Below are 27,507 nucleotides of genomic sequence, written 5' to 3'. Positions count from 1 at the left end.
CACAAACCTGTCAACTTGTTCACATAACCCAAGCATGCTGGTAAACCTGCCCTTGTTTTTCCTTTGGAACTTCAGGATCGCTATAACAGGAACTACTCATTTGAAAAATGGTAGTCTGTCATTCCCTGGTGACTTGGAAAGTTTATCCAATGACTAGCTCAGTAAGACAGGCCATAAAGGTCTTTGGCTGAATCCCTGATCTTAGATAACTGATCTCAAGTGCAAATCTGTGATGCGATAGGGTTGCCACAAGTTGGCTTCAAGGTGACTGGTTTGATTAAGGCTAAATGTCTTGCCATCTACGCACTTAGAATGTTAATACTGGAATTGTAAGCACCATTCATGGTCTTTCCAACTTACCAAGCCAGAGTGCTCCATCGGTATCCAGCTGTGTGGCACCAAAAGGAGAAGACCCAGTTACAGGGGCTTCATTTCCCACTTGAAGAGTCCCATATCTGTGTATTCTGTTGGGTGACCAGAAGGAAGGAGAAAAGCACTCATTTTAGTGAACTGAAATGATAATGAAGAATCCTCATGACAGACTACTGGTATGAATAATATAAACCACTCACTAGTATGCAAAGTCAAAATCTGACCAGCACACTGGAAACTGTAAATCAAGGACCTTGGTTATTTGAGCCTAGAGATTAGTGTTCATGATATTAGGGAAGAACACTTAATACATTCATGTTAGCAGTATTAATGCCATTTTAAAAAAAATGCCTTAATATCTCTGCTAAATAGTGAAGAAGGATTTGTCATCTGGATACATTAAGCATTCAACTAGAACAGCCACCAGCAATCTCTATACATTTGTCTACTGTCCCATTCTCATATTTGCCTTCCCCAAAGTTAAGTTGGTAACAATTGAAGTCAAAGCCAATATATGTGTTATATTTACCTGTTAGCTTTAATCCTAACCCACTGATTTGTGTTGACTGGAATCGTAGACTGGAGTATGACTGGTTTAGATCCAAGGTCATAGGTCATCTGCACATACCCATCAACTACAGCCAGTGCAATGTAGTCAGATTTCTCAGCAATTTTCCCACTCCACAGAATCAGTCCCTGTGTTGCTTCGGTTTTGATGCTTAGTTCAAAGTAATTAACTTGTATCGCTTTTTCACTAAATACAGGAAGAAAAATCTGTTAAGAACAAGCTCAGAATTTCAAATCTCTAACACAGAGGAAGCACACTGGTAGTGCTAAACATTTACTGCAAAGTATTACCTTTAGGGTCCACTAACTCCTCTGTCACCGTGACTCAGTGTAAATTATTGTCAACTCTTAACTTACATTATAAATTTCCAAGAAATGGTCCTTTCCATGCACCCAGTCACATACATTTGTGGCTTCAGGAGTTATCTAGATGGAATAAGTATTGACGGGTTTTGTCCAGATTCCAGGAAGTTGGATACCTGTACTTCATTTGTTGTGCTCAGCTCATTTGAATGTCTTCAAGTATAGATTTGAATAGGTCCATAGGGTATATTGGTGGTGGGAGCAGAACACTGTGTATTAAGCAATATCTAAAGAGATGGTTCAATTAAAGGGAGCTGTCACAACAGGATGACAAAATTCTGAAAGCCTATGGAGAACCTCAAAAGTCTTTAATAGTTTTTAGCATGGTTGGGGAGGCAGGGGATTAAGAAGAGGCTGACAAGAAATGAAGGGAAATGAAGCATGAGTCTGCAACAAGTGACAGAGTAGCCTCACATCCAACCTCTTGCTTAATAGCTGATGAAGTGGAACTATCATTGTGAGAGAGAGCTTTGAGTATGGTGATCCTCTATGTCATTGCCACATACCCATAGACCATCACTGCAGCATGCCTGTTAAGGAGGTGGAGCCAAAGTTCAGGGCACAGCTAATCATTAACATCACTGGATGTGCAAGCCATAAACTGCAATGGTAGCCACAGCTATCCTCGCAAAAAATGGCACAAACTTTGCTTCTGCCTCTTTGCTAAGCCAGATCCTTAGAAAAATACTCCCCACAACATTGCTAGATGCTGTTCCAGAAAAGTGGTTGGTGGTATTTTGATAGGTGTGTCCAATCAGGCTTTGCATCAACTGTGATGCTCTCTTTAATGTAGTGCCATTAAAAACTTGGTATTATGGGGCGAATCTTCGGCTCGGCGAGCAGGGGTGGGGCCCGCTCGCTGCGGCGTAAAATGATGCGGGGTGACGTTGGGCGTGTGTCCCGATGTCACCGCGCGTCATTTAGATTTTCAGTTCGGCGGGCGCGCAGCCGATGCCTATTAAGGCCATTTAACTAACAATTAAAATAATTAACGGAGCTGCCCGTCCAACCTTAAGGTCGGTGGGGGGCAGGCGAAGAGCCCAAACGGCCTTCACATTTTTCATGGAACCTCATCCATGGGTGGGATGAGGTTTCATGAATGATTTTAAATTTTCTCAAATATTTTTATTGAAATGAATGCACGTGTCCCACCTCATATGACAATTTCACATGAGGGGACACATCATAAAAAATTTTTCAACACTTTATTGAACTGTTAAAACTTAAAACTAATCTCCCTGAGGCACAGAGGTGTGCTCTTTCACACGCATGTGCGAAAGAGCGCACTCCCGACTCGGGGATTGCACAGCGCTTCCGGGTGCGCATCACACTGGGTGCGCCGCAATTGGCCCGCCCATGTAAAATGGTGGCGTGAACCCGATCGGGGGTGCCGATCGGATCCGCGCCCGCCTACGCCCGCCCATGCACAATCCCCCCCAACGGGGGGAAAATTCTACCTTATGTGATTGGAAAGCATCATATTATGGTTAGACAGGCATTCACATATTGTAATAATGCCATTGGGTCCATTGTCACATTAGCATCAATTGTCTATCAAATTGAGGTATTGAGAGATGTCAAATTGAGGACATAGAGAATCACTCGTGCACTCAAATCTCCACAAGTCTTTTTCTTCTCTCAAACATATCAGACAGGGGAATTCCGAGTGGAAAACCCACTACTGTCAGTAACAGGATGCAGACTGAAAAATGATTTACAATTGGCAAAGGTTCATGACAACTTAGCTCCCTAAACAAATGAAGAAAAATATCTAAGAAATGACAAAAATAGACTTTCCTTAATATTCCCGTGCACTTTCCCTAATCTTACTGCTGCCTAGCAATCGAGGATACCTGTTTCAAATACTTGCTATCCCGAGTATCAGAATGGCAGGAAATGGAATGCCTTACAAACCCAAAATGTTTAAATAAAATGCCCATCTGTTTTAACTGGGTGCTTACTCAGCCATTGGTTTCACCCACTGGAAAATGCAACAGGGTGTAAAAATGGGCAAAGCTCTGTCAAACTGAGGTTTCCACCCATTTTCTGCTGCTGACCATTTGAATACAGCCTGGTTTCCGGGTGGTATTGGTCAGAAAATTGCAGGCCAGGCTCGTGGACGTGAGAGGGTTAATAGACCACACTGGTTACTTGCAGCGTCAGGCACAACATCCAGAGATACAGAACATTTAAAGACCAAATAGCATCAAATACACCATCAGCAGGCCTTTGGGTTAAAGAAACCGAGAGCAAACTGCTGTACAGTCTGACAAAACTATAAGTAATGGAGCTTGACATGGGTTTAAATATCATAGATTCAAATCTACACCAAATAAGTGTTTATACAGGATTCCCAGTAATCTGATTTTAAGATTCATGCCAATGTTCGCCGTTTAGAATTATAGGGTCATTGAAAGATATAAGCAATGACGTCGCTACTGAAAGCTGCAGCATGCTTTGGGGCCAATGAGCCTGGGAGACGTGCATCCTGTTTGACTATTTGGGGAAGTTTACTAATCCAGGCGGCATCAGGCTGCAAGCTGGTTTACTTGACTATAAAATCAGGCCTAAAAGCTGGCTTTCATCCAATTAAATCCATTTTTGGGATTATAGTTGCTCCTAGCTGCTAAATGACTAAAGGGAGCAGGGAGGCAGAGAATAAATGTTTGAAGTTTCAAAAAAACTACGTGGGAAGAGTTAAAATGGATAGAGTGGACTACAATATACGTTAGATGGAGATAGGAAGAGAGACAGACGAATGTTGGCTTGGAATGGTGATTACGGCTAACATTAACAGTTTTGAGAGGGGGTTCTACAGACATATGGCAGAATTTTCTGGCCCCGCCCACCACCGGGATAGTGCGGTCCCACCGAAAGTCAATGGACTTTTGGTTGGTCCACCACATCCTCCGTGACGGGTCCCAGCATGGCAGGACCAGAAAATCCCAGCCACAAGGGAGGATATCAATTGAGGGATGCAGGTAGTGAACTGTCCATTGTTTCTGAATTTGGGGACAGTCAGGTTGATGGGAATGGTCTATCCGAACACTACATAGCCTGTGTTTCTCATAAGGAACAAAATATTGAGAGAGATAAGAGGAGGCAGAGGAGAGGAGACAGAGGAAGCACAATCGATGACACAGAATAGTCTACCAGAAACAGTAGAGGAAGCAGAATATGTAAATAGTTAGGAAAAGAGGAGTGGACAAATATATCAAGGAAAATATGAAACGTATCAGGAACGAGTTGGCACAAGTTGGATGGGCCGAATTACCTCCATTTGTGCTGTGAACTGCTATAATTATAAAATGCACTGTGGCCTTGTAGCCATTTCTGTTTTGTGAAGTTCAGTGTCTTGAGGCATTATCTAAAACGAAATAGTATTTTAATCACCTGTATTTAATCACCCGAGTGTTTTTAATTAATGCAGACAAATGTATAAATGTTGCTTTCTTTTTCCTTTTGGGGAGGGGTTTGTGATTGCGGGTGTGGGGAGGAAGAAGAGCTTTCACTCTGACCAAAGAAGAAGAAATTGCACTTACTTAGTGCCTTTCACTTCCCCTAAAAAATCCCCGATGTTTCATGGCCGGTGTGATGCTTTTGAAGTGTAACCACTGTTGTCACGTCAGCAAAGCGTTTAGTTGGGCAAATCTTGCTTATTGTTTAACCACGTGACAGATTCTTAACCCTGGGGAGTAACGGTGTGACTACCTTAAGTGAATTCACTGAATAGTATAGATTTATATATCCAAATCAGATAAGCTGGAAAAGCCAATTGTACAGCAAATTCAAGTAAGCTCTCATTTTCTTTTTAATTAGACCCAAGACATTGTGATGAAAGCCGCCACACACAAGAGAACATCCACAGACAAGAGCAGTGAATATAAGCATGGTGAAGACTCACCTTTGATCTGAAGGATAGTCCATGAATTCAGGACTTGGGGGGGGGCAGAAAGAAAAATGCATGCATGCAGTAAGTAGCAGTGAAGATTGTTTAATTGCTGAATCATTAAGGGAAAGCTAAAGAGCACAATCTGTAAAAAGCCAAGTTTTACCTAAATTAACCAATACATGTAAACTCTAAATTAAAAATCGGAAACACCAAGATTGGAAACAGTGGAACTTATTTCTTAAGTTAGCACACTTAAGATAGAAAGTCGATCTTAATTCTACAAACCAAAGGTAAAATTCAGGAAATTCTAATGTAGACATGAAAGATAAAGCTTAAGAAAACTGACAGTAAAGTGTTGGAGCAGCAACATGGTGTACTGTTGATTGGATACACGGTTCATTTGGCCCCTTGCACATCAACAATGGAGTGCTCACAATAGCAATAAAGGATGTAAGGCCAACTGGCATCCTCTCTCAGCTACAGACGGCATTTGATACAAGTAGACACATGGAAGGAAAAAGAGAGCTAAGGGAGGGAAAGGAAATTTATTGTCAATTAAAAAAAAAGGCACAAAAAAAAACTCCTGAAAGAAGTTGAACTATCATTCAAGTTCCAGCCCAGTTTCATCCCTTGAATTGCCAATTTTCTGACCTCTCTCCTAAAATGTGCAAACAGGAAGGGGATAGCGGAAATAGCAATGCAAAACTCAACAAAACTGAATACAAGGTAGCCTCCTCTAATAGCTCAGTGCTGAGCTAGCTGAGCTGACATGGCTGAGGCCATAGATTCTACAATTGGCCTTGAATTCCCTGTGCTGAAGGTGGGCTGGGAGTTTAAAATAGCCAAGCCTGCTGCCCTTGATCACTTTACAATGACCCCAGTTGTAAAATAGACATTAAGCAAGGGTAGAATCGAGCATAGTCCTGTGACCTCCCCAGCCAAGCAGCCCGCCAACTCTCTGGGCTGAGACATGAAAAATCCGTGAACTGTTCCAAAGCACATGGGACTAACATGGAGAAAATTAGTGGGAAGGCAAAGAATTAAGTATTAGAGTAACCATAACTGAAGACCATAATAATATTTCTCAATCAAAAATCTCAGCCAGTTTTAGCTAAAATAAGTAGTAACATCTATACTGCTACATATGTATGTTTTGTCAAAAATAAAGGTAAAAATGAAATCCTGACTGATCATAATTGCTTCTTGAATGTATCATCTGAGGCAGCACAATATATCATTTCAATATGTAATATCAATACTTAATGATATATCTGAGCAGATTTTCAGTATTATGTGGAAAGTCACTGACAAAGCACATAAATGATATATAATTGTACAACGTTCATAGGGTAGTGGTGGGAGTGGATTTCTCAGCTGATCAAGTTGAAGGGTGAGGGTGATGGAAAAATGGAGCACTCTTCATTCTTAGACTTAGTGATGGCATCAAGCTCTCCCAGGATAGACAGATAGTAACAGTTATGCAACACAGGTTTCACTCGGTCTGTACAAGGAAATAGATGCTTACCTCAAGAGCAAAGTTTTATTACATGGGTTTCTATTGCGAATTGCTGAGTATAATCTATTGTCAAGGTGAAGGTAGGCAATCATGCATCACTGATTTAAAAAAAAAATTCTCAGGGATATGGCCATCCATTTATTCCTCCTCCCAAATTGCCCTTGAGAAGGGGTTGGTGGGCCTTCTTCTTGAATCACTGAAGTCCGTGAAGTGAAAGTACTCCCACGGTGCTATTAGGTACGGAGGTCGAGGATTTTGACGCAGTGACGATGAAGGACATAAAGGGCTGATTCTTCCGAGGGGTGGAAATCACTGGATTGCCATCTGCTCCTATTTTTTTTTTTATATACAGCGCCAGAGCTCTGCATCTCTCGCCCGAACTTCCAAACCTGCCCTTTTCAGAAACGTGGAATGCATCTGTTCTCGGAGTCCTTCTTTGTAGGACAGGATCACTGGTGGAAGCCAAATCACAACCCCCCCTTTATCCGGCACTAACTGCCGTATTTTGTTAAGTCTTCATCCACTAACACAGTGAAAAACTTTTGGACATTTAAATAGCATTTTACTGCGTTATTGAACGAGTGTGAGTGAGCTAAATGCGTGCATAGTGTGGTAGGATGCCAGCTGGGTAGGGTGGCAGGGGGTGTAGGGTGCCAGCTGGGTAGGGTGGCAGGGTGTGTAGGGTGCCAGCTGGGTAGGGTGGCAGGGTGTGTAGGGTGCCAGCTGGGTAGGGTGGCAGGGTGTGTAGGGTGCCAGCTGGGTAGGGTGGCAGGGTGTGTAGGGTGCCAGCTGGGTAGGGTGGCAGGGTGGTAAGGTCGGGTTGGTTGGGCTGGGTGGGGGGGCGGGTTAGTTGGGAGTTGGAGGGTCAGAGGCTGAGGCGGTCAGAGTATCGGGTGCGGAGTCGGAGCATCTGGCGTGGAGTTGGAAGGTCATGGGGGGAGGCGTCAGTGGGGAGCTGGGGTGGCAGGGTTGGTCAGTTGTAGAGCTACCATGAGTTAGAAATCATTTTTTCCAGTCCAACAAAGCTGCCTATACCACCGCTTCAGATAGATCAAAAAAATCACCATTGCGCGTTTCCACTGATTGCACTCGTTTGCAGGCTTTTGAATAAATCTTAAAATTAAGCCTTCTTTAGACACAAGGACAACTTAATTTACTAAGAAACTGACCATGAAACTAACAAATGTTTCTGTATAATTCTTTAAAGTTATCTTCAGTTATTTAAAATTGGGTTACTAACAGGTGGTGAACTTAAGAGACTCTAATTAAAATTGTTTATTTTTATGATGAACCCATTTTTAGTTTTCTTAATAAAATGGCACCAGTTTCCATTCTTAAATACATGAAGGCATATTTTATAAAGCAAAAACAAGTCTAAAACGTTTCCCTATTGTGCTGGTTCAGATCTCTTGTTTGATTTTATGTTATTTTTCAATGAAATGCAAATCAGATTGAGCAGAAACTCGAGCAAAAATTTAATTCTAAAAACAAATACAATTTGCGCCTGGGGGAGGGTCACTGATTGTGTCAAAGTGGAAATGCTTCCGCAGGATTTCCTTGTAAAATATATTAAACAAAACAGTGTCTTCAAAAGCTTGAATGCACGTCAAATTTGTGGTTAACGGGAAAAGAAATGCTCACTGTCAAAAAAATGCTGCAACATTCAGCAGAATCTGGAGATCCCACACTTTAATTTGTTGCATTAATATCCTAATCAGATCAGACTTATGACATGTTTCAGGTGCTCTCGCGGGGACTTTGATGTCCATTGTCCTATGACATCACCCTGTCTAAGTATCTCCCTTGATAAGGAGCAGTATGCGGATGATAAAGGTTAAGATTTTTCAAGAGGAAGAGTACAATTTTAATTCTCTTCCCCTTAGTTCTATTTTTTATGAAGCATAAACATTTACCAGGTCATTTTATAAATGTGGAATTTCAAACCAGCTAATTATACAAAGCTCCATTTGCTCCTATGTCATAGAAGGAGCAAAATATTATTGTTCAATGTCAAGCATCTTTGCTCCTGCCTCTGCTCATTGAAGTCAAATGCTTCCACGCAAGGTCAATATTGCACTAAGCTGCTAGTATTCTAAAGCTTTTCTTTAATATTTTCCAGTCGCAGAACATATCCGCTTCCTATTCAACCTAAACCATCATAAGCTGATCAAGAAGTGTGAGGAATAAAGAGAGAGTATTGGAAAAAAAAAGGAGGTCCATCAAAAATTGAAGACAAGAGCATATGAACCATTAGCCTGTCTTCCCTTTTTGAATGCTGACGGGCCTACTGTGCATTTCCAAAACTTTCTGTTTTTGTTTCAGAATTCCAACACTTGTATCTATTTTGTTTCATCCACGAGGATGTACAAGATTATGGAATTTTCGTAATGACAGAGAGCCTCACAAGCATTATTAAAATGGTGGTGGGATGCCTGAACCTGGAAGTCCTGTCCCGGAACTTGGCACCTACCATTTTCCCGGGGATGGGAGCTTGGGCAGGGGGGGGCCTTCTAATTTGAACATCCATGGTTCATGAAGGCAATTGTACATGTAAAAGTGCAGCTGCCTCAGGCTGATCAGGTATTTGCTGGTGGGATGTCCAAAACACAATTTGTGCACTTTAGACCTGGTAGAAGGAGGTCTACAGCTGTCAGGGTTCTTTGGAGAGTTAGGATACCCTTTTGGTGAGGTAAGGTACCCTTTTGGATATGGTCTCAGGACACTTTTGGGAAGGTCAGGTAACCTTTGGGAGAGGTAAGATGCCCTTTTGGATTGTTAAAAGTAGACATGAACGTGCATATAAAGTGCATAAACTCATTGGAACCATCAAGGGAGCTGTCAAAAGGAACTGTAAAGAGGGCTGTCAAAAGGAACTGTCAAGCTGTTAAGGAAGTTAAAACCATTGCCCCTTGTATATTTGAAAATGTTATCTGTAGTGCTAAAAAAAAGATCAGTGTTTGCTATTTCACTCTGTTAACTGACATAGGCCTGAGGGTTATCATTACAGGATTAGTGCTGCATGACTGATTTCATAATCTTTCATTATTACAGTGGGGTGCCTGTCAGTTCACAGTTTGATTGACAGCCCCAAGTGGTTATAAACTATTTGAAGTGACTATGAATTCAAGTGCATGTTTCTTTATACATGATTAAAGGAAGTTAAATGTAGTGAATGGGTTTTTATGATTTTTTAAAAAATACTGAATTCAACAACTTAGGAGCAGGAGTAGGCCATTTAGCCCTTCAAGCCTGCTCCACCATGCGATAAGATCACGGCTGATCTGACTGTGGTCTCAACTCTGCTTTCATGTTTTCCCCTGATAAGCCTTGACTCTCTTGTCTATCAAAAGTCTCTCTATAGGAGCATCGGACTTAGGAGCAGGAGTAAATTCAGCCTATTTGATAGTGAAAAGAAACTCCCATTCAAGAAACCCATTCAAAGCTTTTCAATCTTCTCAAATGGTTAATCTCTGAGAAAAACAAACAAACTTCCATTCAGACCCTACATCAAAGACAGCTATCTTGTTAATAGCGTCTTTAAACTGTCAATTAAACTGTGAACTCAGAACCCCTGCTGAGATAATTGTAGCTTTTGAAGCTTAGCCAAACATTCAAAATGATATAATGATAGCCCTTGGGGAAATGTTAACAAAGATCTCTATTGAAACTGCATGACCAGATGGTAATGTTGTTTTTCTAACTTACACCAGATGGCCTGCCAATCAAAGCAGTGCAGCAGAGGGTTTTTTTTTAACTCTCACTGACAGCTGAAGGGCTTTTTTTTTCCTGCTTAAAGAGCTGGGGATTTAAAAAAAACTTCAGATCATAACACTTAACAATATACCTTATCTGCCCTTCAAGAGCATTTACATCTACTCCATCAATTCGTGACTCCCACATTGCAGGTTAAAGCCACTGCAACATCCGAAATGGGGTCTGTTTGAACTGAGCACTAAGTTCAAATGACCTTGCTGAGTTTGGGTTTCCCTCCTGTGTAAGTCACGCCCTGCCCCCTTCCGGCAAAGATTGAATCTGTCAGAAATGGAGGCTGGGCTTCCGCATCCAGATACCGCCCGCCATTTTTGAAGGTCTGGGAATCCAGTCCATAAACACTACTCTTGCACTCCAGTATGAAGCACTCTCCAGAGACAATTTAATTTTGCAACACAAAATCTATAACCACATTGCTGAATGTGTTTCATAGTGCCATGGATGGTATCCGAAAATTTCACCCACCCACCAATGGAATTTACAAAAGGAACATTCCACTATTAAGCCAGCATTGGCGGGAGAATCTTTTGGATGGCATTCAGCTAGCAGTCTAAACACACTGCGTGCCTGCCGTTGGTACAAATGGCATGGCGAACTATTAGTTCCAAAATGCCTTCAAGCCTTGGTGTGAAACTTCCTGTCTCTCCACAAACAAAAATTGTTGGCCCAAGATCAACGAGAAATATTTTTAGTTCATTTGAATTTTTGCAATGCAAGTCTTTTTCTTCGTTGCTTCACCCACTGTTTGCTGTAGCTGTTTTCAGCACAGCTTCCATCAGGTTGCATTGCATTTATTTTCTGTAGAGAGCTTAAATTTTTTCTGATCATTATCAATATTTACTTGCACACTCTTTAGTAGTTTTACAGCCTTTGAATCAAAGTCACAGAAGTAGTTGTCGAAAACAATTCATAATTTTGTGAAGATTTTCCTTGACAATGAACACCGTCCTTGCTGTAAAGGGATGGGACAACGCCCAAATAAAATAAAGAGAAACAAAAAAGCAGGGAATGTCATATGCACGCATATGGACAACTTCTGTAAAAAAGGTAATTTAATAATTCAGGTGTATACCCTTCACCAGAGCTGTTCTAACAAAGAATATACACCTGAAACATTAACTTGTCATCTCTCTTTACACTATCTGACTGACCTGTCATCTATTTGCAGCAGAGAAGGGGAGGTGGTGGCATAGTGGTATTGTCGCTGGACTAGTAATCTAGAGACTCAAGGTAATGCTCTGGGGACCTGGGTTTGAATCCAACCACAGCAGATGGTGGAATTTCATGAAACTATTCGCAATTGTCGTAAAGACCCACCTGGTTCACTAATGTCCTTTAGGGAAGGAAATCTGCTGTCCTTACCTGGTCTGGCCTACGTGTGACTCCAGACCCACAGCAATGTGGTTGACTCTCAAATGCCCTCTGAACAAGGGAAATTAGGGATGGGCAATAAATGCTGGCCCAGCCAGGGACACCAACATTCCATGAACGAATAATAAAAAAAAGATCACCTGGCATCCAAACTCTACAATACAGCATTTTCTACTTCCTACTGTAAATGACTAGTTAACTCCAGATGAATGAATAACTAATGACAAATTTAAATGATTCTCCAGTACATGTGCTCATGAGAGAAAAAACATATGCTCAGTGGGAAAGTAATTTGTCAGCCCTGGTGGGGAGATGTTACAGAATTTCTGCCTATTGAGGTGAAAAGTGTCCATGTAACTCAAGCTCATTTTCAAACACAATCCAATGCTGAATGACAGGAGGTTATTTACACAGTATCATTTACTGAGGTGCACACTTAAGAGTATAAGTAGCATCATAATGGGTGAGAGCTGAAGGAGATTTTTAAAGTATTTAATTGAATTTTCTTGGAAGAAGTAACAAAAGAAAGCCTGGTCCGTAAGGAAACACTCAACCACTTTGTTCCTGACGCCACTAGAATTGAAACTACTTCTAAAAAACGATTCTGATTTTTAGAAACATTACAAATCAAAAGTTTCTCCTACCCCCGCCACCTAGTTCAGCAAGAGACGAAAGCCTCAATTTCAGATTGGGGTGTGAGGGACCTGTGCTAGGGCTGGGGTATCAGGAAATGTCCATGATGCTGCCAATGGCCAGTTTAACTCCTGGGCTTCATTACTATGTTGTAACACAGGAGCCTATTCTATCCTGGCAAGAATGACAAGGTGGTCAGCAGGCGAGAGCAGGATTGTGCACAACAGGATGGAACTGTTCTCAGTATAAGGTAAGTGGTGACGTTGGGAGGGGCGAGATTCGAAATTGATCATGATCAGGGGAGCGGAGGGAGGCCCAAGGTTTCCTCTTTGGGGCTGGAGGAGCACAACGTTAATGATAATATTGCTCCACAATAAAATTGTAAAAAAAAAATGTTTTAAAGATTCTTGACTAGGTACCAGCCGTCAGGTTTTGCTGGTGGGTGTTAAATGTTATGCTAATTGCGTTGTAAAGATTAAGGATAAACAGGTGGAGAGTCCTGATTAATTAAGTGTCTTGAGCACATAGTTGGTCATTAGTTAATTTGTGCATTTGGTTTTAATTTACTCAAAAGGGTATAAAAAGGGACTGCTGGGACACGGGGGGTTGGTCGGTAGGAGGCAGAAATATGTAATGCTGCATTCTGCGAATAAACCTACCATCAAGAAAAGGATCTGTTTCTAGTTTCATACTTCATTATCATGCTTGGATCCATTTAACAGTGAGTCCAGCATTTTATGTGACTATCCACAGTCCCTTGTAAAAATCGGATCAGGGTCCAAAAGAGTTCCTCAGGGTACTGTCCGAGGCTCAACCATCTTCAGCTGCTCCATCAATGACCACCTTTCCATCATAAGGTCAAAAGTAGGGATGTTCGCTGATGATTGCACAATGTTCAGCACCTTTCGCGACTCCTCAGATACTGAAGCAGTCCATGTCCAAATGCAGCAAGACCTAGGCAATATCTAGGTTTGGGCTGACAAGTGGCAAGTAACATTCGCGCCTCAGAAGTGCCAGGCAATGGCCATCTCCTACAAGAGAGACTCTAACCATTAACCAATGGCATTAACATCACTGAATCCCCCACTATCAACATCCTGGGGTTGCCATTGATCAGAAGCTGAGCTGGGCTAGCCATGTAAATACGGTGGCTACAAGAGCAGGTCAGAGGCTAGGAATCCTGCAGCGAGTAATTCACCTCCTGACTTCCCAAAGCCTGTCCATCATCTGCAAGACACAAGTCAGGAGTGTGATGGAATACTCCCCACTTGTCTGGATGAGTGCAGTTCCCACAACACTCAAGAAACTTGACACCATTTAGGACAAAGCAGCCTGCTTGATTGCCACCCCACCCACAAACATTCACTCCCTCCAGCACTGAAACATAGTGGCAGCAGTGTGTACCATCTACAAGATGTACTGCAGAAACTCACCAAGGTTCCTTAGACAGCACCTTCCAAACCCACGACTACTACCATCTAGAAGAACAAGGGCAGCAGACACATGGGAACGCCACCACCTGGAAGTTCCCCCCCAAGCCACTCACTATTCTGACTTGGAAATATCTCACCATTCCTCCACTGTCGCTGGGTTAAAATCCTGGAACTGCAGCGGTTCAAGAAGATGGCTCACCACCACCTTCTCAAGGGCAATTAGGGATGGGGCAATAAATGGCCCAGTCAACGATGCCCACATCCCATGAATGAATTTTTAAAAAAAGATGCGTTAGACCCCAATATGTGGCAGATGGGCCCAAGGCCACTGAAAACCTGGCAGCTAAAGTGGCAGTGGGCGCTAGCGTGATGGGAAACACCCACCTGCCATTTTAACCACTCACCCCTGGTGCAGCTGGGTGGACAGGGATGAAATCATCCCCCATTAGTTTTATTCACTGTTAAAAAGCATATTTAAGAAAAGTTTCTTTGGGCAGAATTTTGCGTCCCGTGGGCGGGCGCGCAGCCGACCCGATTGGGCGTAAAATAGTGTGCGATGATGTCGGGTGAGCGTCCCAACAACATCCCACGCTCGCGCGATATTTCGGTCGGCGGGCGCGGAGGAGAGTCGGCAACGCGCCCGCCGACAATTGCGAGGCCCATTAAGGCCGTGAAAATATTAATTAAGAGAGATTTTTCACCGCCCGTCCAACCTTACGGTCAGCGGGTGGGCCAATCGGCCAGGCGGCCTTCGCACTTTTGAGGAAACCTCATCCACGAGCGGGATGAAGTTTCTGACGTTAATTTAAAAAAACAATGTTTTGACATGATTTTTATTATACATAGGTTTATGTGAGTGGGTCCTTATGTGGAGACATTTTTTCAGATTTTCCAAATCTTTACTTTTGATTTAAAAATTCTCCCTGGGGCAGCTCTCCGCCTTCAGGGAACTTTCATTCCGTGCTCCCCCCCCGTGCCTGCACTGACTTCAGCGCTCGCCCTCCCTCCCTCCCCCAACCCGGCAGCGCTGAGCCTTTCACCGTGCGTTTCACGTTAATTGGCCAGCCAGCGCTGAAATCACGATCGGGGGCCGAACGCGGATAGCAGACCGTCTACCGGCCGCTCCCGACCCAAAAATTCTGCCCTTTGAGTTTTTACACAAAGATACACGTGCCTGTTGAAAGAGAGATATTCAGTTACAATATATTCAGGTTGCACAAGCAATTAGCATAGTTTTGTTTTAAATAATGTTCTTCAGATACATGGGCTGTGGTAAGGAAACTTTCCTCCCGTGCTACTTAAAGGCTAATGAGCTAATGATCCCAATCTCACTGCCTTGTGGTGCAAGAGGAATGGAATCATGAGGTGTTTTGCAGCATCAGTGGACACAGTCGGCTGCCTTAGCACAGGGCATATCAGGTGAGTTCCTTTCCAGGTGTGCATGCTGACCTAACCGCTCAGCCCTGGGACATGGATACAGCTAAACCTCCCCTATGTAATCATCGAAAAAGTCACCCAAAACTGTATGTGTGCGTTCCCCCAGCAGTTGAGCCTCAGAATATTGCTGGAGAGGCAGGAGTGGAGGGGGTTGTGGGGGGAGGTGGGGGCTGATTACAGGCCAGTCCTCCACTTGTGTTGGTGCACAGTGTCAAATTTGATGGGAAAAATATACTTTAATATAAAATTAGGGTGTTTGAACTAATGAGCAGGAAACTCTTATTCTTGCTGCGTAATTATAAAAACAGGCAAATGGAGATCAAAGATTATGGCGGGGCGGGGGGGGGTTGGAAAGAGGAGGAATTAATATTATGGCAACAGGAGAAGTATTTTATTTTAAGTCACAAGATACAGGTTGTGTTTCCAGCACTGCCTCACATTCACTAGTTTTAAGTCTCCAGAAAACAACCCAGGAGATCCAGAGATCTCTGCATAGTCTTTGAAGATATCTGCCTGCAATGACTAGGAGCTATTTAACATCTTCTGTTTAAGGTGGTTTGATTTTGTGTAAGGCCTGTGCTACTGGTTTCTAACACCCAAGTCTTGTGTGGCAGGATGTTTGCCGTTAGGTTGCATGAGATTTGTTCAGCAGACGTCAGTCCCCCGTGATGCAATATAAAAACAACTTTAACTATACATAAATTGCTTGGGAAGAGAAAAACATAAGAAAAGCACACATTGGGAAATTGTAAAGGATGAAAAGTAAATAGCATCGCAGCTGAGAAATCTCCAACATGCCTGAGGTGCAGTGGCTTATGTTTACATTGCACAAGCCACCACTCCCAAAACATGCTTTTTACATACATGCCATCTCCTTGCATATTTTGAGATCATGGTCATATAAACATCATGAGGAGAGGGAGAGCATATGAATGAGTTCAGTATCTGGACATTGTACTTACTCTGGGATCTCATTTGCAAGATGGCTTGAGAGTAGAGAAAACAAGGACATACATAAGAGACAGAACAAACACGACACAATGATAAAACTGGGACAAGCACAAGTCACTTATTGAAGGAGAATTTCTAACAACCAGATAAAACAAAGGAAAGCAAGGAGAGTTTTCTGGTAATATAAATCTGCTTCATGTTTGGATTTCTGTATATCAGTATACTTAAAGTGACACACAATACACTTCAGAATTAAAACAATTCAAAAATCAAGAGCCAGACTGGATGTTTTTATGGTGGATCTTGGCCTCCCTAACCTTACCTAACCTGGACTGACATTTGAACCCTCCTCATTTTCAGTGCATGAGTTCTGCCAAATCTTGAGGGAGCTTCAGAATTGCAGCTGTCTTTCAGGGTGAACACCACCTTGCAGTAATCGTTCTCTATATTTGCTGGTCAGAATGGGACCTTGAAAAGGAAGCAAAGCCCTCATTCCCCAAAGCAGGAATTTCCACCAAAAGCAGCTTAACCCATGTGATACGAAAATCAGAACTCATACAGGAATCATACACTGAGTGTCGATGCTTTCAGGTGATGTGCAAATTGGGACCAGGACAGCCCCAAGGTCGTACGTGTGGTGAAAAACACACATCCTAGTTTTGTTTTTTTGCCCTGTTATTGTTCTCACAACATTAAAGAAGTGTGCTGACAAAACGGCGGGAAATATTGATGGCCAAGTTAATCAAAAACATCTTAATGTACGTCAGTGGTGTTAAAGCAGAGGCTGGAGAAAAAGGTGTTGCTGTTCATTTGCTGAGGCGGTGAATGGTGCAAAGTGCCTCAAAGTTGGGGAGAAAATAAATTTCAAGCCAATTAGGTCTTTGAATATGTCAAGTACTGAACATTGGACCAGCAATCACTCATGTGTGAGAAACACGACATACCTCCTTGTTACTGAATTGTGATATTCTATGAATGTCCGTCCATTAAAAGCTATAGATTCACTTTCACCCGCTGACTTCTCTTCAAGTGCTGTAGAAACAGGGAAAACAATATAGTACAATTACATTCAACCATTAATTTCAGAATAAAACTAAATACATGGCATGCTATGAATGTCCCAACAGGGGCATTTGCAATTTTCAATTCTGAACAGAAAGGCATATAATGTGAAATGTCACAACTGGCAGGTTTCAAGTCATATCTTTAAGTGGCTTATGACGCTATAACGTTTGCTTGCTGGCCTGTTTAGGTACAAATTGAAATCTCGTCCACTCGTATCCTTAGTAACAGGAGGCTGACAAATAAAGCAATGGAGCCTGAGCTTAAAATAACGATGGCTTAGCCTTGCCACTCTTGGACACATCTCAAACTAGCTTCTCTGCTTTGTGGGGGGAGACAGCAACTATGTTCAACAGATTTCCTCAAAAAGTGTTGGAGTGAATGAAATATGCAACCGCTGCACCCCAACATGTCCACTTATATCAGTAATTCATCTCATGTCTGTCCTTTAATTTTTACAGTGCATCAGTCACATTTGTTTTCAGGGATTCCCAAATGGTGAAGTCAGCCACTACACTGCCCAAAATGGGACTGACTCATACAAGGTAGGAAAGTCCCAGATCTGATTCCCCACCCTGTATTGAGTTCGTGGAGCTGGGTGACTGTATGGACACGAACTGATCGCTTTGCAGTTGGTCTGGAGGACTGAGGTGGAGAAAAGCAGGAGAGAATTAAACCAGCGTTCCAACTGTCATGAGTTACCCCCTAAGGAATGTGTCCCGAGTAGACTCGGGGTGTGGATATCGAGCAAACTGGTAATCCATCTCCCGTGTACAAACTATTGATAATGCATTGACTGGCTTTACACAAAACGTCGCCATTTTGAGTGAAGTATTGCAGGTAACTGACATTCCACCACAACCCAAGTACCTTAAGAAGAACAACAGAAACAGAAATGAAAACACACGGATTTCTTCCTGAATTTAAATTGTGAACTAGAGTCTCTGATGGGTCTGGTAAAGAGGGTTCCTCAGGCTATGTGTTAATGAAGATTTTCCTTGGATAACATTGACTGAAGTACAAAAAAAACCCTGCTAATTATTTTGCTAATCATAGAATTAAAATAAACATAGGTGAGTTCTTAGATTCACAAAAAAACCCAGTATTTACAATGATCCTGTAACTGTACATAATATGACAGATTACTCATTACATTTAAGAGAAAATCTGTGGTTATAAAGTACAGATAGCCTTCTATGGACAACATTCATTTATCGATATTAACAAGAGGCAACTCCGTTCCGATAATGGCCTGGTAAACTTATCCAATGAATTGAGGAGGCCAGGGGTGTCACAGCTTTGTTGTCTATGCCAAGTTAATTGATCTATACTTGAGCAGTGTCAGCTGCAGCTCAGTTGGTAGCACACTTGCCTCCAAATCGCAAGGTTCTGGGTTCAAATCCCACTCCAGGACTTGAGCATAAAAGTGACACTCCACTGCAGCACTAAGGGAGTATGGCACTGTCGGAAGAGCTGTCTTTCAGATAAGACTTTAGACTAAGGACTCATCTGCCTGTTGTGGGTGGATGTAAAAGGTCTAAAGGCCATTTCCCCTGGTGTCCTGGTCAATGTTTATCCCTCAATCAACATCACCAAAAACAGATTACCTCGTTTTGTTGTTTGTGGGAGCTTGCTGTTGTGTTTCCCCACAGTACAACCGTGACTGGCTGCACGCCCGCCGAACTGTCAAAGGCTTATTAAGGCCATTTAAATAGTCATTAATTCAATTAGCTGAGCTGCCCGTCCAACCTTAAGGTCGGCGGGGGGGCAGGCGAAGAGCCCAGGCGGCCTTCGCATTTTTCATGGAACCTCATCCACGGGCGGGATGAGGTTTCATGAAGTGTTTTAAAAGTCAATAAAAATTTTTAAAATATTTCTTTCACATGACCCAGCTCATGTGACAGTGTCACATGAGGGGACACGTTTTAAAAGTTTTTATTTCCCTTTATTTAAATTTACACAGGTCAAACCGGTTTCCAAGGCACCTCCGTGCCTCAGGGAGATCTCTGTGCTCTTCCACGCGCATGCGCGAGAGCGCGCACTCCCGGCTCAGGGAATCCCCCTCCCCGCCCACACAGGGAGCGCTCAGCGCTTCCGGGCGAGCGTCACGCTGGACGGGCCTTAATTGGCCCGCCCATGTTAAATGGCGGCACGTCCCCGATCAGGTTTGCACCCACCCCGCCTGCCTCTGCACAACCCCCCTATAGGTGGAAGAATTCATGTTTCCCCCTGTCGGGGTGGGGGGGGTTGTGTGGGAGCGGGCATGTTTGCCGCCATTTTACGTAGGCGGGCCAATTAAGGCCCGTCCAGCGTGACGTTCGCTCAGAAGCGCTGAGCGCTCCTTGTGCGGGCGGGGAGGGTGGGATTCCCTTAGCCAGGAGTGCACTCTTACGTGCATGCGCAAAGTGCTGCCTCAGGGAGATCAGTGTTACTTTTAAAAAGATAATAAATAATCAGAAAAATTTTTATAGACATGTCCCCTCAATGTGACACTGTCACATGAGCTGGGACATGTCAATAACTTTTATTAAAAATGTAACACAAATTAATCCCTCATGAAACCTCATCCTGCCCGTGGATGAGGTTTCATGTTTTCTCTGAAGGCTGCCTGGGCTCTTCGCCTGCCCGCCGACCTTAAGGTTGGACGTCACCTCCTTTAACTGTTTTAATTACTTTTCAATAGGCTTTAATAGGCCTTTGATAGTTCGGTGGGCACACAGCCGGCTCGGATGCACGCCCGCCGAACTGAAAACGTAAATGAGGCGCAGTGATGTTGGGACCCCTGCCTGACATCACCGCGCGTCATTTTACTGCGCTGTCGGTGAGCGGGCCTGACCCCTGCTTGTCAAAGGGAGAATTCTGCCCCAAGTCTTTCTTTCTGTAATTGACCTCAGCTCTCTGTTCGACAGGAGGAAAATCAGCAAGTGTTCCCGCTTCTGATCACCATAAAGTGACTCTAGTTGGAAATGTGCGAAAGTCAGTATTATGCCTTAGGCCCGTGATGGGCCTCTGCTAACCCATCAGAGAAGATTCATGGTGGAGTAAAGAGTCAATGCCTTAACGGGGCAAACAACTGAGAAACGAGGGGGTAACTACCACATTTTCACACAAAAACACAGATTACCCTACCTTTCTCACACTGTGATCCTGAAAACCCACGCTGGCACATGCAATCATATTCCCCGAGCCTTGGGCTGCAGATTCCACCATTGAGGCACGGATTCCGCCTTGCCACACAGGGGTGTGAGCGGTAATTGGAGATTTCCATGGCCTTTCTGATGTTTTCTTTTTTAAGGAGTGGAACAGATTTTATTGAAAGCTAGGGAGCAAATGCAGAAGGGGAAAACAATTATAAAATGGTTACCACTTTTTAAACTGAAGAAAGAGGCAAAAAGCACTAATTCCGTAAAGTAGGCTAATGAGCTATTTTGCTTTGATGAACTTAGTTCCAAAAATTCAAGCTTCTTTTTAAAACAACAAAGCTCAACCCATCAACTAAATAGACATCAAGGGCTGAATTTTCGGCTGAATTTTCATTCAGGGTTCAGGGACCCAGCATGAGAGCTAATTTTGGGTCCCCACCCTGTATGACTTGATATAGACACATCCAATGCTATTTTGAAATGGGGAGACAATTAAAGGCCAGGGAGCTGGCTCACCTTCCAATCAGGGATGGAGGGTGGACTCCCGCCACTGGAGGGCCAATGGGAGGCCCTCTAGCACTCATCCATTGGCTGAGGTGGGAGCTGCCAACCTGACAATGGGGGGGGGGCGTGGAGACAGAGAGAGAGATAAAGGGAGAGGGAGAGGGATGAGAAGGAGAAGGGAGAGGGAGAGGGAGGAGAAGGAGAAGGAGAAGGAGAGGGAGAGGGAGGAGAAGGGGGAGAGGGAGAGGGAGAGGGAGAGGGAGAGGGAGAGGGAGAGGGAGAGGGAGAGGGAGAGGGAGAAGGAGAGGGAGAGGGAGGAGGAGGAGACGGAGAGAGAGGAGAAGGAGAGGGAGAGGGAGGAGAAGGAGAAGGCCAGGTATTTCTTTTCATTTTTGGAACAGCCATAGCTGCCTGGGCATGATCCTGGAAGGGCAACACCCCCAGTGGTTGGCCAGCGGCTGAAGCTGTGGCTTGGTGGCTGTTACTGGTACAGGAACAATTGCGAGACCCCCCTCACCCCTTTCCCACCCTGAGCTGACCATGCTGGCCAGGGTTAATGCGGGCTGCCTGCATTGCCAACTGGAAATCCCAGTCGGCCCCTTGGTTAAATTCATTTGCAGATAATTATAGCTACTCTCAGGTAGCCAATCCGACCCAGAGCCAGCCTCTGGAAATGGCTCGGGTTGGGGTCGTGGCGGGGAACCAATACAATGGCACCAAATTGTGCCACGCCCCCCAGGCCCCACCCCTCCAAAATCTGATTCACAGTCCGGCCTTCACTGAAAATTTGGCCCACGATACAATACTTTGGATAGCTACAGGAATAAACCACTCAGTCCCTTGAACCCCTTCTGCCTGTATCATAATTCCAAGGATCTGCCTTGTTTCTATGATCCGTAATATCACTGCTTACCTAAAATCCATCAATCTCAGTTTTGAAATTTCCAATTCACCCCCAGCCTGAGCAGCTTTCCGGATGGACAGTGTTCTAGATTTCTACTACCCTTTTGTATGAAGATGTGCTCCCTGACATCACCCCAAGTGGCCCAGTTTCAATTTTAAGGTTATGGTCCATTAACATGGGCCGGGATTTTCCGGTCCTGCCGTGGTGGGACCTGTCGCGGTGGGGGGGAGGCGGCGGGCCAGCTAAAAGTCCACTGACTTTTAGTGGGACTGGAAGATCCTGGCTGTGGTCACCACCAAATGGGATGCGGTCCATTTCTGTGAACTCCCACTGCGCGGAATTCCCAATCGCAGCCATGTTCTCGGGCTGAATTACTGAATAGAAGCCAAGGCGCTCTAACCCCTCCGAGCGTACTGCTCGGAGTGCCATTTTAAGGGTGTTGGGTGCCCACAAGAGGTTGCATTTTTTTTTCTCGGTGCAGACAGTGCATGAGTAGGAAAGTTTGGGGGATATAATTTGGGGGAAATAATGGTGTTTCTGTTCTTACAAAACAGAAAAACAAGGTGTTTTTCACGAGTAAGTGTTGTGCACTGAAGGAAAACAAAATGCAAGCTCTTGTTGCCACTGTGCCAACTCCTGGCTTTTACTTTAATCAAAAAAAAACACTGCTTAACCTCAAAATTCAGAACACGTAACAAAAATACATCCGAAACGCAATTAACAGAACATTCACGCAACAAATTAAAAACTGAGTAATGATCGGCACAAATGCCGGGTAAATATCGGAATGATAAGATTAGCCTCCAATCCGGGAGTAAGGAATTAAGGAATCGAATTAACAGGAATAACTAATCGTTTTTAATCAGTTCTTCGTCCCCGATTCCTACTCGGGGACAATTTAATAAATGTTCTAATTATACTTACCTTCTGAATTGCTCCATTAAATCCAGAGGTGATTGCAGCTGCACGGGCAAATTTATTGAAATCCGGTGCTCCGCCCACATACAAGGTTTCCTTGAGGTTCAGTGCTGTGTGCGGGGTCTTTGGATGAAGAACATCTTCACATTTAATTACATGATCTCGCCGGGATGTTATTTGTTTAAATAATTACACATCGAGCCCCATAAGCCAGACATAGCACAATATTTCAACGAAAAGTCAGTCTGTTACCGTCACAATAAAGGTTTCGTTCTGATGGGGGTTTTTTTTTGTGTGTGTTAAAGTCGAAGAAGCAGCATTGCTGCAATAGAGTCATATACCGAGAGCTTTTCATTCCATAGTCACTTTTAATAATAGGCTAGGTTGACTGTTTTTCAACATAGACTGACTTTAAGCTTCGGTGCAATAATTAGCAATATAAATCCGTAACGATGGGGTAACACACTAGATAAGGTATGGGGTGCATGTTGCTAGGGGACTACACTTGGGCTGAACAACTGACAAGTCGTTCAGAACAAAGCCCAAATACAGTTCATGGAAAAAAGAAAGAATAACTGAACAAAATTCTTGGTGAAATGGAATTGAAACACAGCTATTCCGGGTATGCAGCATTGTATCTGCTTCACACTATGCTCCTGGAGTCTGTTCCTGTTTACAAGTCAGCCATTTGTGTTTTTCTTTTAAAGGAGGAACCCTACTTACCACATTTCAGCACAAGTTTATGATTGACAAGGGTAATGCTTAGTTACTTCTGAAGAACAGCTTTAAAAAGCTGTTTTTTAAATATCCTAATACAGAACTTCTCGCTTGTCAAAATGTTTGTGAACATTGTGTGAGGCGAGGTGGTCTGCTGCTAACCAGGAAAGCACTCATTCGGACCTTTTTCCTAAACCTGCCATTCTGCCCTCCCCAAAAGCTAGTGTTAAAGACTCTCAAAAATACCAGCTAACAGCTGGCGTCTGTGTGTAAAATTCCGGATCAGATCACGCCAGTGACTTGTTCAAACTAGTATATATTTAAAATAGAGCCCCACACATGACAGGACAGGAGTCCAAATCGAAGTGCGCTTATTAATTAACACAAACATATATGGATATCCTGGATTATTTACCTTCTGTCCATCATCCAATTTTTAAGTCTCAGCTGTCAGGCGTGGGCACTGGTTTCAGGGCAGAGTGGAGGCTCAGGAGTGCTCTAGTTTAATTTAAATGTCCCAGATAGCAACTTCTTTGGGCAGGCAGTACTTTTTTTTTTTCGTTATCACTGGGATCAATGTGTTACTAAACGGCAAACTTGGCCTTTGCAACTTCACTCAAAAAAAACTGTGACCATTTGTGTTACGTCCTAATGGATATTTTTTTCAGCAATGGCAAATAAATCCCTTTCACAATCCCCCGTCAAGTGCTGCGATCAACGAGTAACCAGGAACAGACCACGGGTAGCCATATGAGCTCATGTATGCCAAATGGGAATGCAAGACAAGATTAAAAATATATGAGATGAATGAATAATGTCAAACAAATTCAGTAAAAGTCTCATGGGCACACACACACACATACAACATAATGTCATGTTTCTCAAGTTAGTGATGACCTTGCCTGTTTATAATGATAAACATCAAATCCTTTAGTAAAGACTAGCACAGGCACTTCAGGTTTTAAATGTACAGAGCATTACTGCACATTTTTCTAAAAGCTATCTGAGGTCGGAAGAGCCAACTGGGCATTTTTTTAAAAAAAAACTAAGCTACTACTAATCATGCAAGTCACACTGGAATGCTAAAGATGGAATTATGTGTATTTCTAAAAGGTGCAACTTTTTATTTTCCACACATCCTGAAACCCAACTTAATTTGTTGGATCGTCAAAAGGGGCAGCATTCTAATCAAAAATAAAAGACCACTGGAAATAGGCGACAGGTGGTAAAAGCGGAAAGCAATTGACGGGAAAATGAGGTCCTGTTTCTTTCTCTAATATCAGAACTCTAAGCAAGCCTTCAAGTGGGCTGACTGGGACTAACACTGCCTTCGTCATAAAGAACGTTCTTCCTGTCGCATTACTTTCTTTTTGTCAAAATAATTTCTACAGTTATTGAGGTCCTCATTCCATGAATTTGCTAATTTATTTGTATAATTGGAAGTTTTACTCAAAGGCTGTTATGAAAGATCGGACTGGGGGTGACAATGTTAGCGTTACAGTTCACTATTTTCGGTTTGTACTTGTTCTGCTGTCGTTTTAAGAGAAAAGGATGGTTCCCGAGTGCATTTGTTGGGAATATTGTTAGAATGTAAACTAACAAAAAAATTTGGCACGTATGTAACTTTTCATGGTTAGCGAGTGGCTGGTTAGCTGATAAAACGTAACACTGGCCATCAAGGCCAAGTTAAACATTGTTAAAAGCTTTTCTCTGGAATAGTCATCTAATTAAACCTAAAATTTGATTCTAGTGGCTGGTAAATCCTGGGCTCCCGTCCTTGCTGGGAGACCAGATTATCAAGGTCAGAAAAGAAAAGATCAGTGAATAATGTGCTTTCTTTTTCGTATACAGAACTGATCTACAGTGTATTTATTCTCCAGCATTTCTCTGTTTTATTTCAGACTCTCAGCAGTTCATTTTTTCCTTTTACTCATCCAATAATATTCTGTATTTTTGTTTCACTTTAGCTAAAGCCGCACCTATTCTCTGACCCAAGGTAATTGAAAATTTACATCTCAGGGTTATTTTCTGGTGTGAAGATGAAAAGAGTGGTGGCAACTCCAATACAGGAACTTGTGGACTTTGTGGCAACAGGTTAAAACTTGCTGCAACAATCTCTCTGTAGCTGAGATGAATTTGCAATGTTAGTTTATAAAGATGTCGAAGAGGGTCAGATCATCGAACAAATGCATCTTGCATGGTGCTTACTGCAAAAATATAAAGGTAAAAATTGATGCTCTGAAAATTAAATTACTTCTTTTTCCCTCTGTATGTTGCTTCATGTTCATGTCCTTATTTGTCTTTATTTGTTGGCTCTTAGGCCTTTTATTTTCCTTTTACTTTCCTTATTCTTGCTATTTTGGCTTGATATTTTATTTTTTTCTTTACTCTATTTTAGTACTTTGTCCTTTTATGGTCCTGATTTCATTTTTCCTGTTTTCCATTTAGAATAAATTGCTCTTAAACACTGTTCTTTTGTTCTATTGTAACTTGGAGACAGAGCAAATTTAGTACTGGCTTCCTTGCTGCCTGTAGGGAACACGATACGATGACACTGAAATGGTCACAGTAGTGAAGGGTTAGAGCAGGGGTCAAGTGGAGGCAGTCGTCAGGGTCAGAGAATGTTCTGGACTGCCCATCAGCTGGGGCAGCTGGTAACGGTGGCAGAGGGACTGTGGTTGGAAACCCAAATGAGTTATTGCTTGTTTCCTTCCCCTACCCGGCAAAGTGTGATATACCTGTCAGAGCACCGGAAGCCAAGGATTTAGACCATAAATTGTGCGCTGTGAGAGGCCCAAGTTGAGGTGTCTCCTTATCAGCACAGTCCCTGTGGTCAGTGTCTAAGCAGGGCAAAAAGGTCACTTTAGATAACAAAAGGATGGCAAAGGAAGATTGCTCGATAGCTCAGGATAGCAGCAACGCAAACACAGTGGGTGGAATTTAATGTGGGTGACAGGGGGTCTCACCTGCTGACGGGAGAGCCAGCGAGAGCCTGTGTCACCTCTTTCCAGGAAGGCTCGCCGAATGAGGTGTCAATCGGGCAGTTACCTTGGCAGTGGCGGGCCTTCCCGCCGATCCAGGACCCTGGGAGCGCAGGCCCCGCCTGCTGTCAGCAGCTGACCAATCGAGGCCGGCAGCACTTCACTGCTTGGCGGCAACACCAGGTGGTGGCTGCCGGTAATGCAACCCACCAGAGGCTCAGGATTGCTGAGGGAGCCAAGGTGATTGATGGCAGGAAGGGTTGGTGGGGTGAGCAGGTTGGAGGGTGGGGGTCAGCAGCAAGGGCAGGGGTGTGGCTCTCAGGGTGCCCCCGCCCCCCCACCCTTCCCCACGTAGGATCCTCGATCAGGCGCTGAGTGCCTTTGAACGAGGGACTCCGCCACCCCCCCCCAATCCCCACCACCCCTCTCCCCCCACCTCGCTCCAACAGAAGCTCCCAAGCAATGCTGACAAGGTTTTCTTTTCAGTCTCCTGCATGGCGAGTCCCCTGCTGCTGCTGCTGGGTGAAGACCAGTGGCAGGAGGTTGAGGCGCCCAAGTGGGCATGAGTTGCCTACTTAAAGGGCCTCAATTGGCAGCGGGGCAGGAAGGCCACTCACGAGCCTTTCCACCACGGGCTTAACTGGGTGGGTCCAGCCCACCGCCCGATTAAATACCACCAAACGCGGTGCGGGTGAGAGCAGTAAATTCCACTCAGCGAGTATAGCGAAAGCTCAGAGGTCAGAACTGGACAGGAACGGGTTGGCCATCTGGCATCACTAAGTACACTGAGGCCCACTGAATCTCCGCCTTCATTTAGCCTGTGCTTATTGCCACTGACATTTAATGACCGGACTTTTGAGGAGAGTATAAAATGCAAAACTATATGCTCTACAACTACCTCTACGTTTAGCAATGGAATTGGATGAGCTTAGAATGGGAAAAAGAAGTTGTGATTGAATGATGAAATCAATT

At 43.6% G+C, this 27,507-nt stretch overlaps 1 protein-coding gene across 2 annotated transcripts in view; it reads right to left on the bottom strand.

Annotated features, from left to right (window-relative positions):
* Window positions 1–27,507, bottom strand: part of agrn (agrin) — a 474,755-nt gene that overhangs the window by 4,363 nt on the left and 442,885 nt on the right. For both annotated transcript variants that reach the window (XM_078557865.1, XM_078557866.1), the window contains 5 exons: window positions 22,844–22,960; window positions 20,498–20,687; window positions 17,251–17,338; window positions 902–1,126; window positions 361–464 (listed from right to left, as the gene is read on the bottom strand). In XM_078557865.1, the coding sequence (XP_078413991.1) occupies window positions 361–464; window positions 902–1,126; window positions 17,251–17,338; window positions 20,498–20,687; window positions 22,844–22,960 (724 nt within the window). The remainder of the gene's footprint in view (window positions 1–360; window positions 465–901; window positions 1,127–17,250; window positions 17,339–20,497; window positions 20,688–22,843; window positions 22,961–27,507) is intronic.

The sequence above is a fragment of the Cetorhinus maximus genome, chromosome 15 (genome assembly GCF_964194155.1).
Source record: "Cetorhinus maximus chromosome 15, sCetMax3.hap1.1, whole genome shotgun sequence".
NCBI lineage: Eukaryota > Metazoa > Chordata > Chondrichthyes > Lamniformes > Cetorhinidae > Cetorhinus > Cetorhinus maximus.
This window is presented reverse-complemented; position numbering and strand designations above follow the sequence as displayed.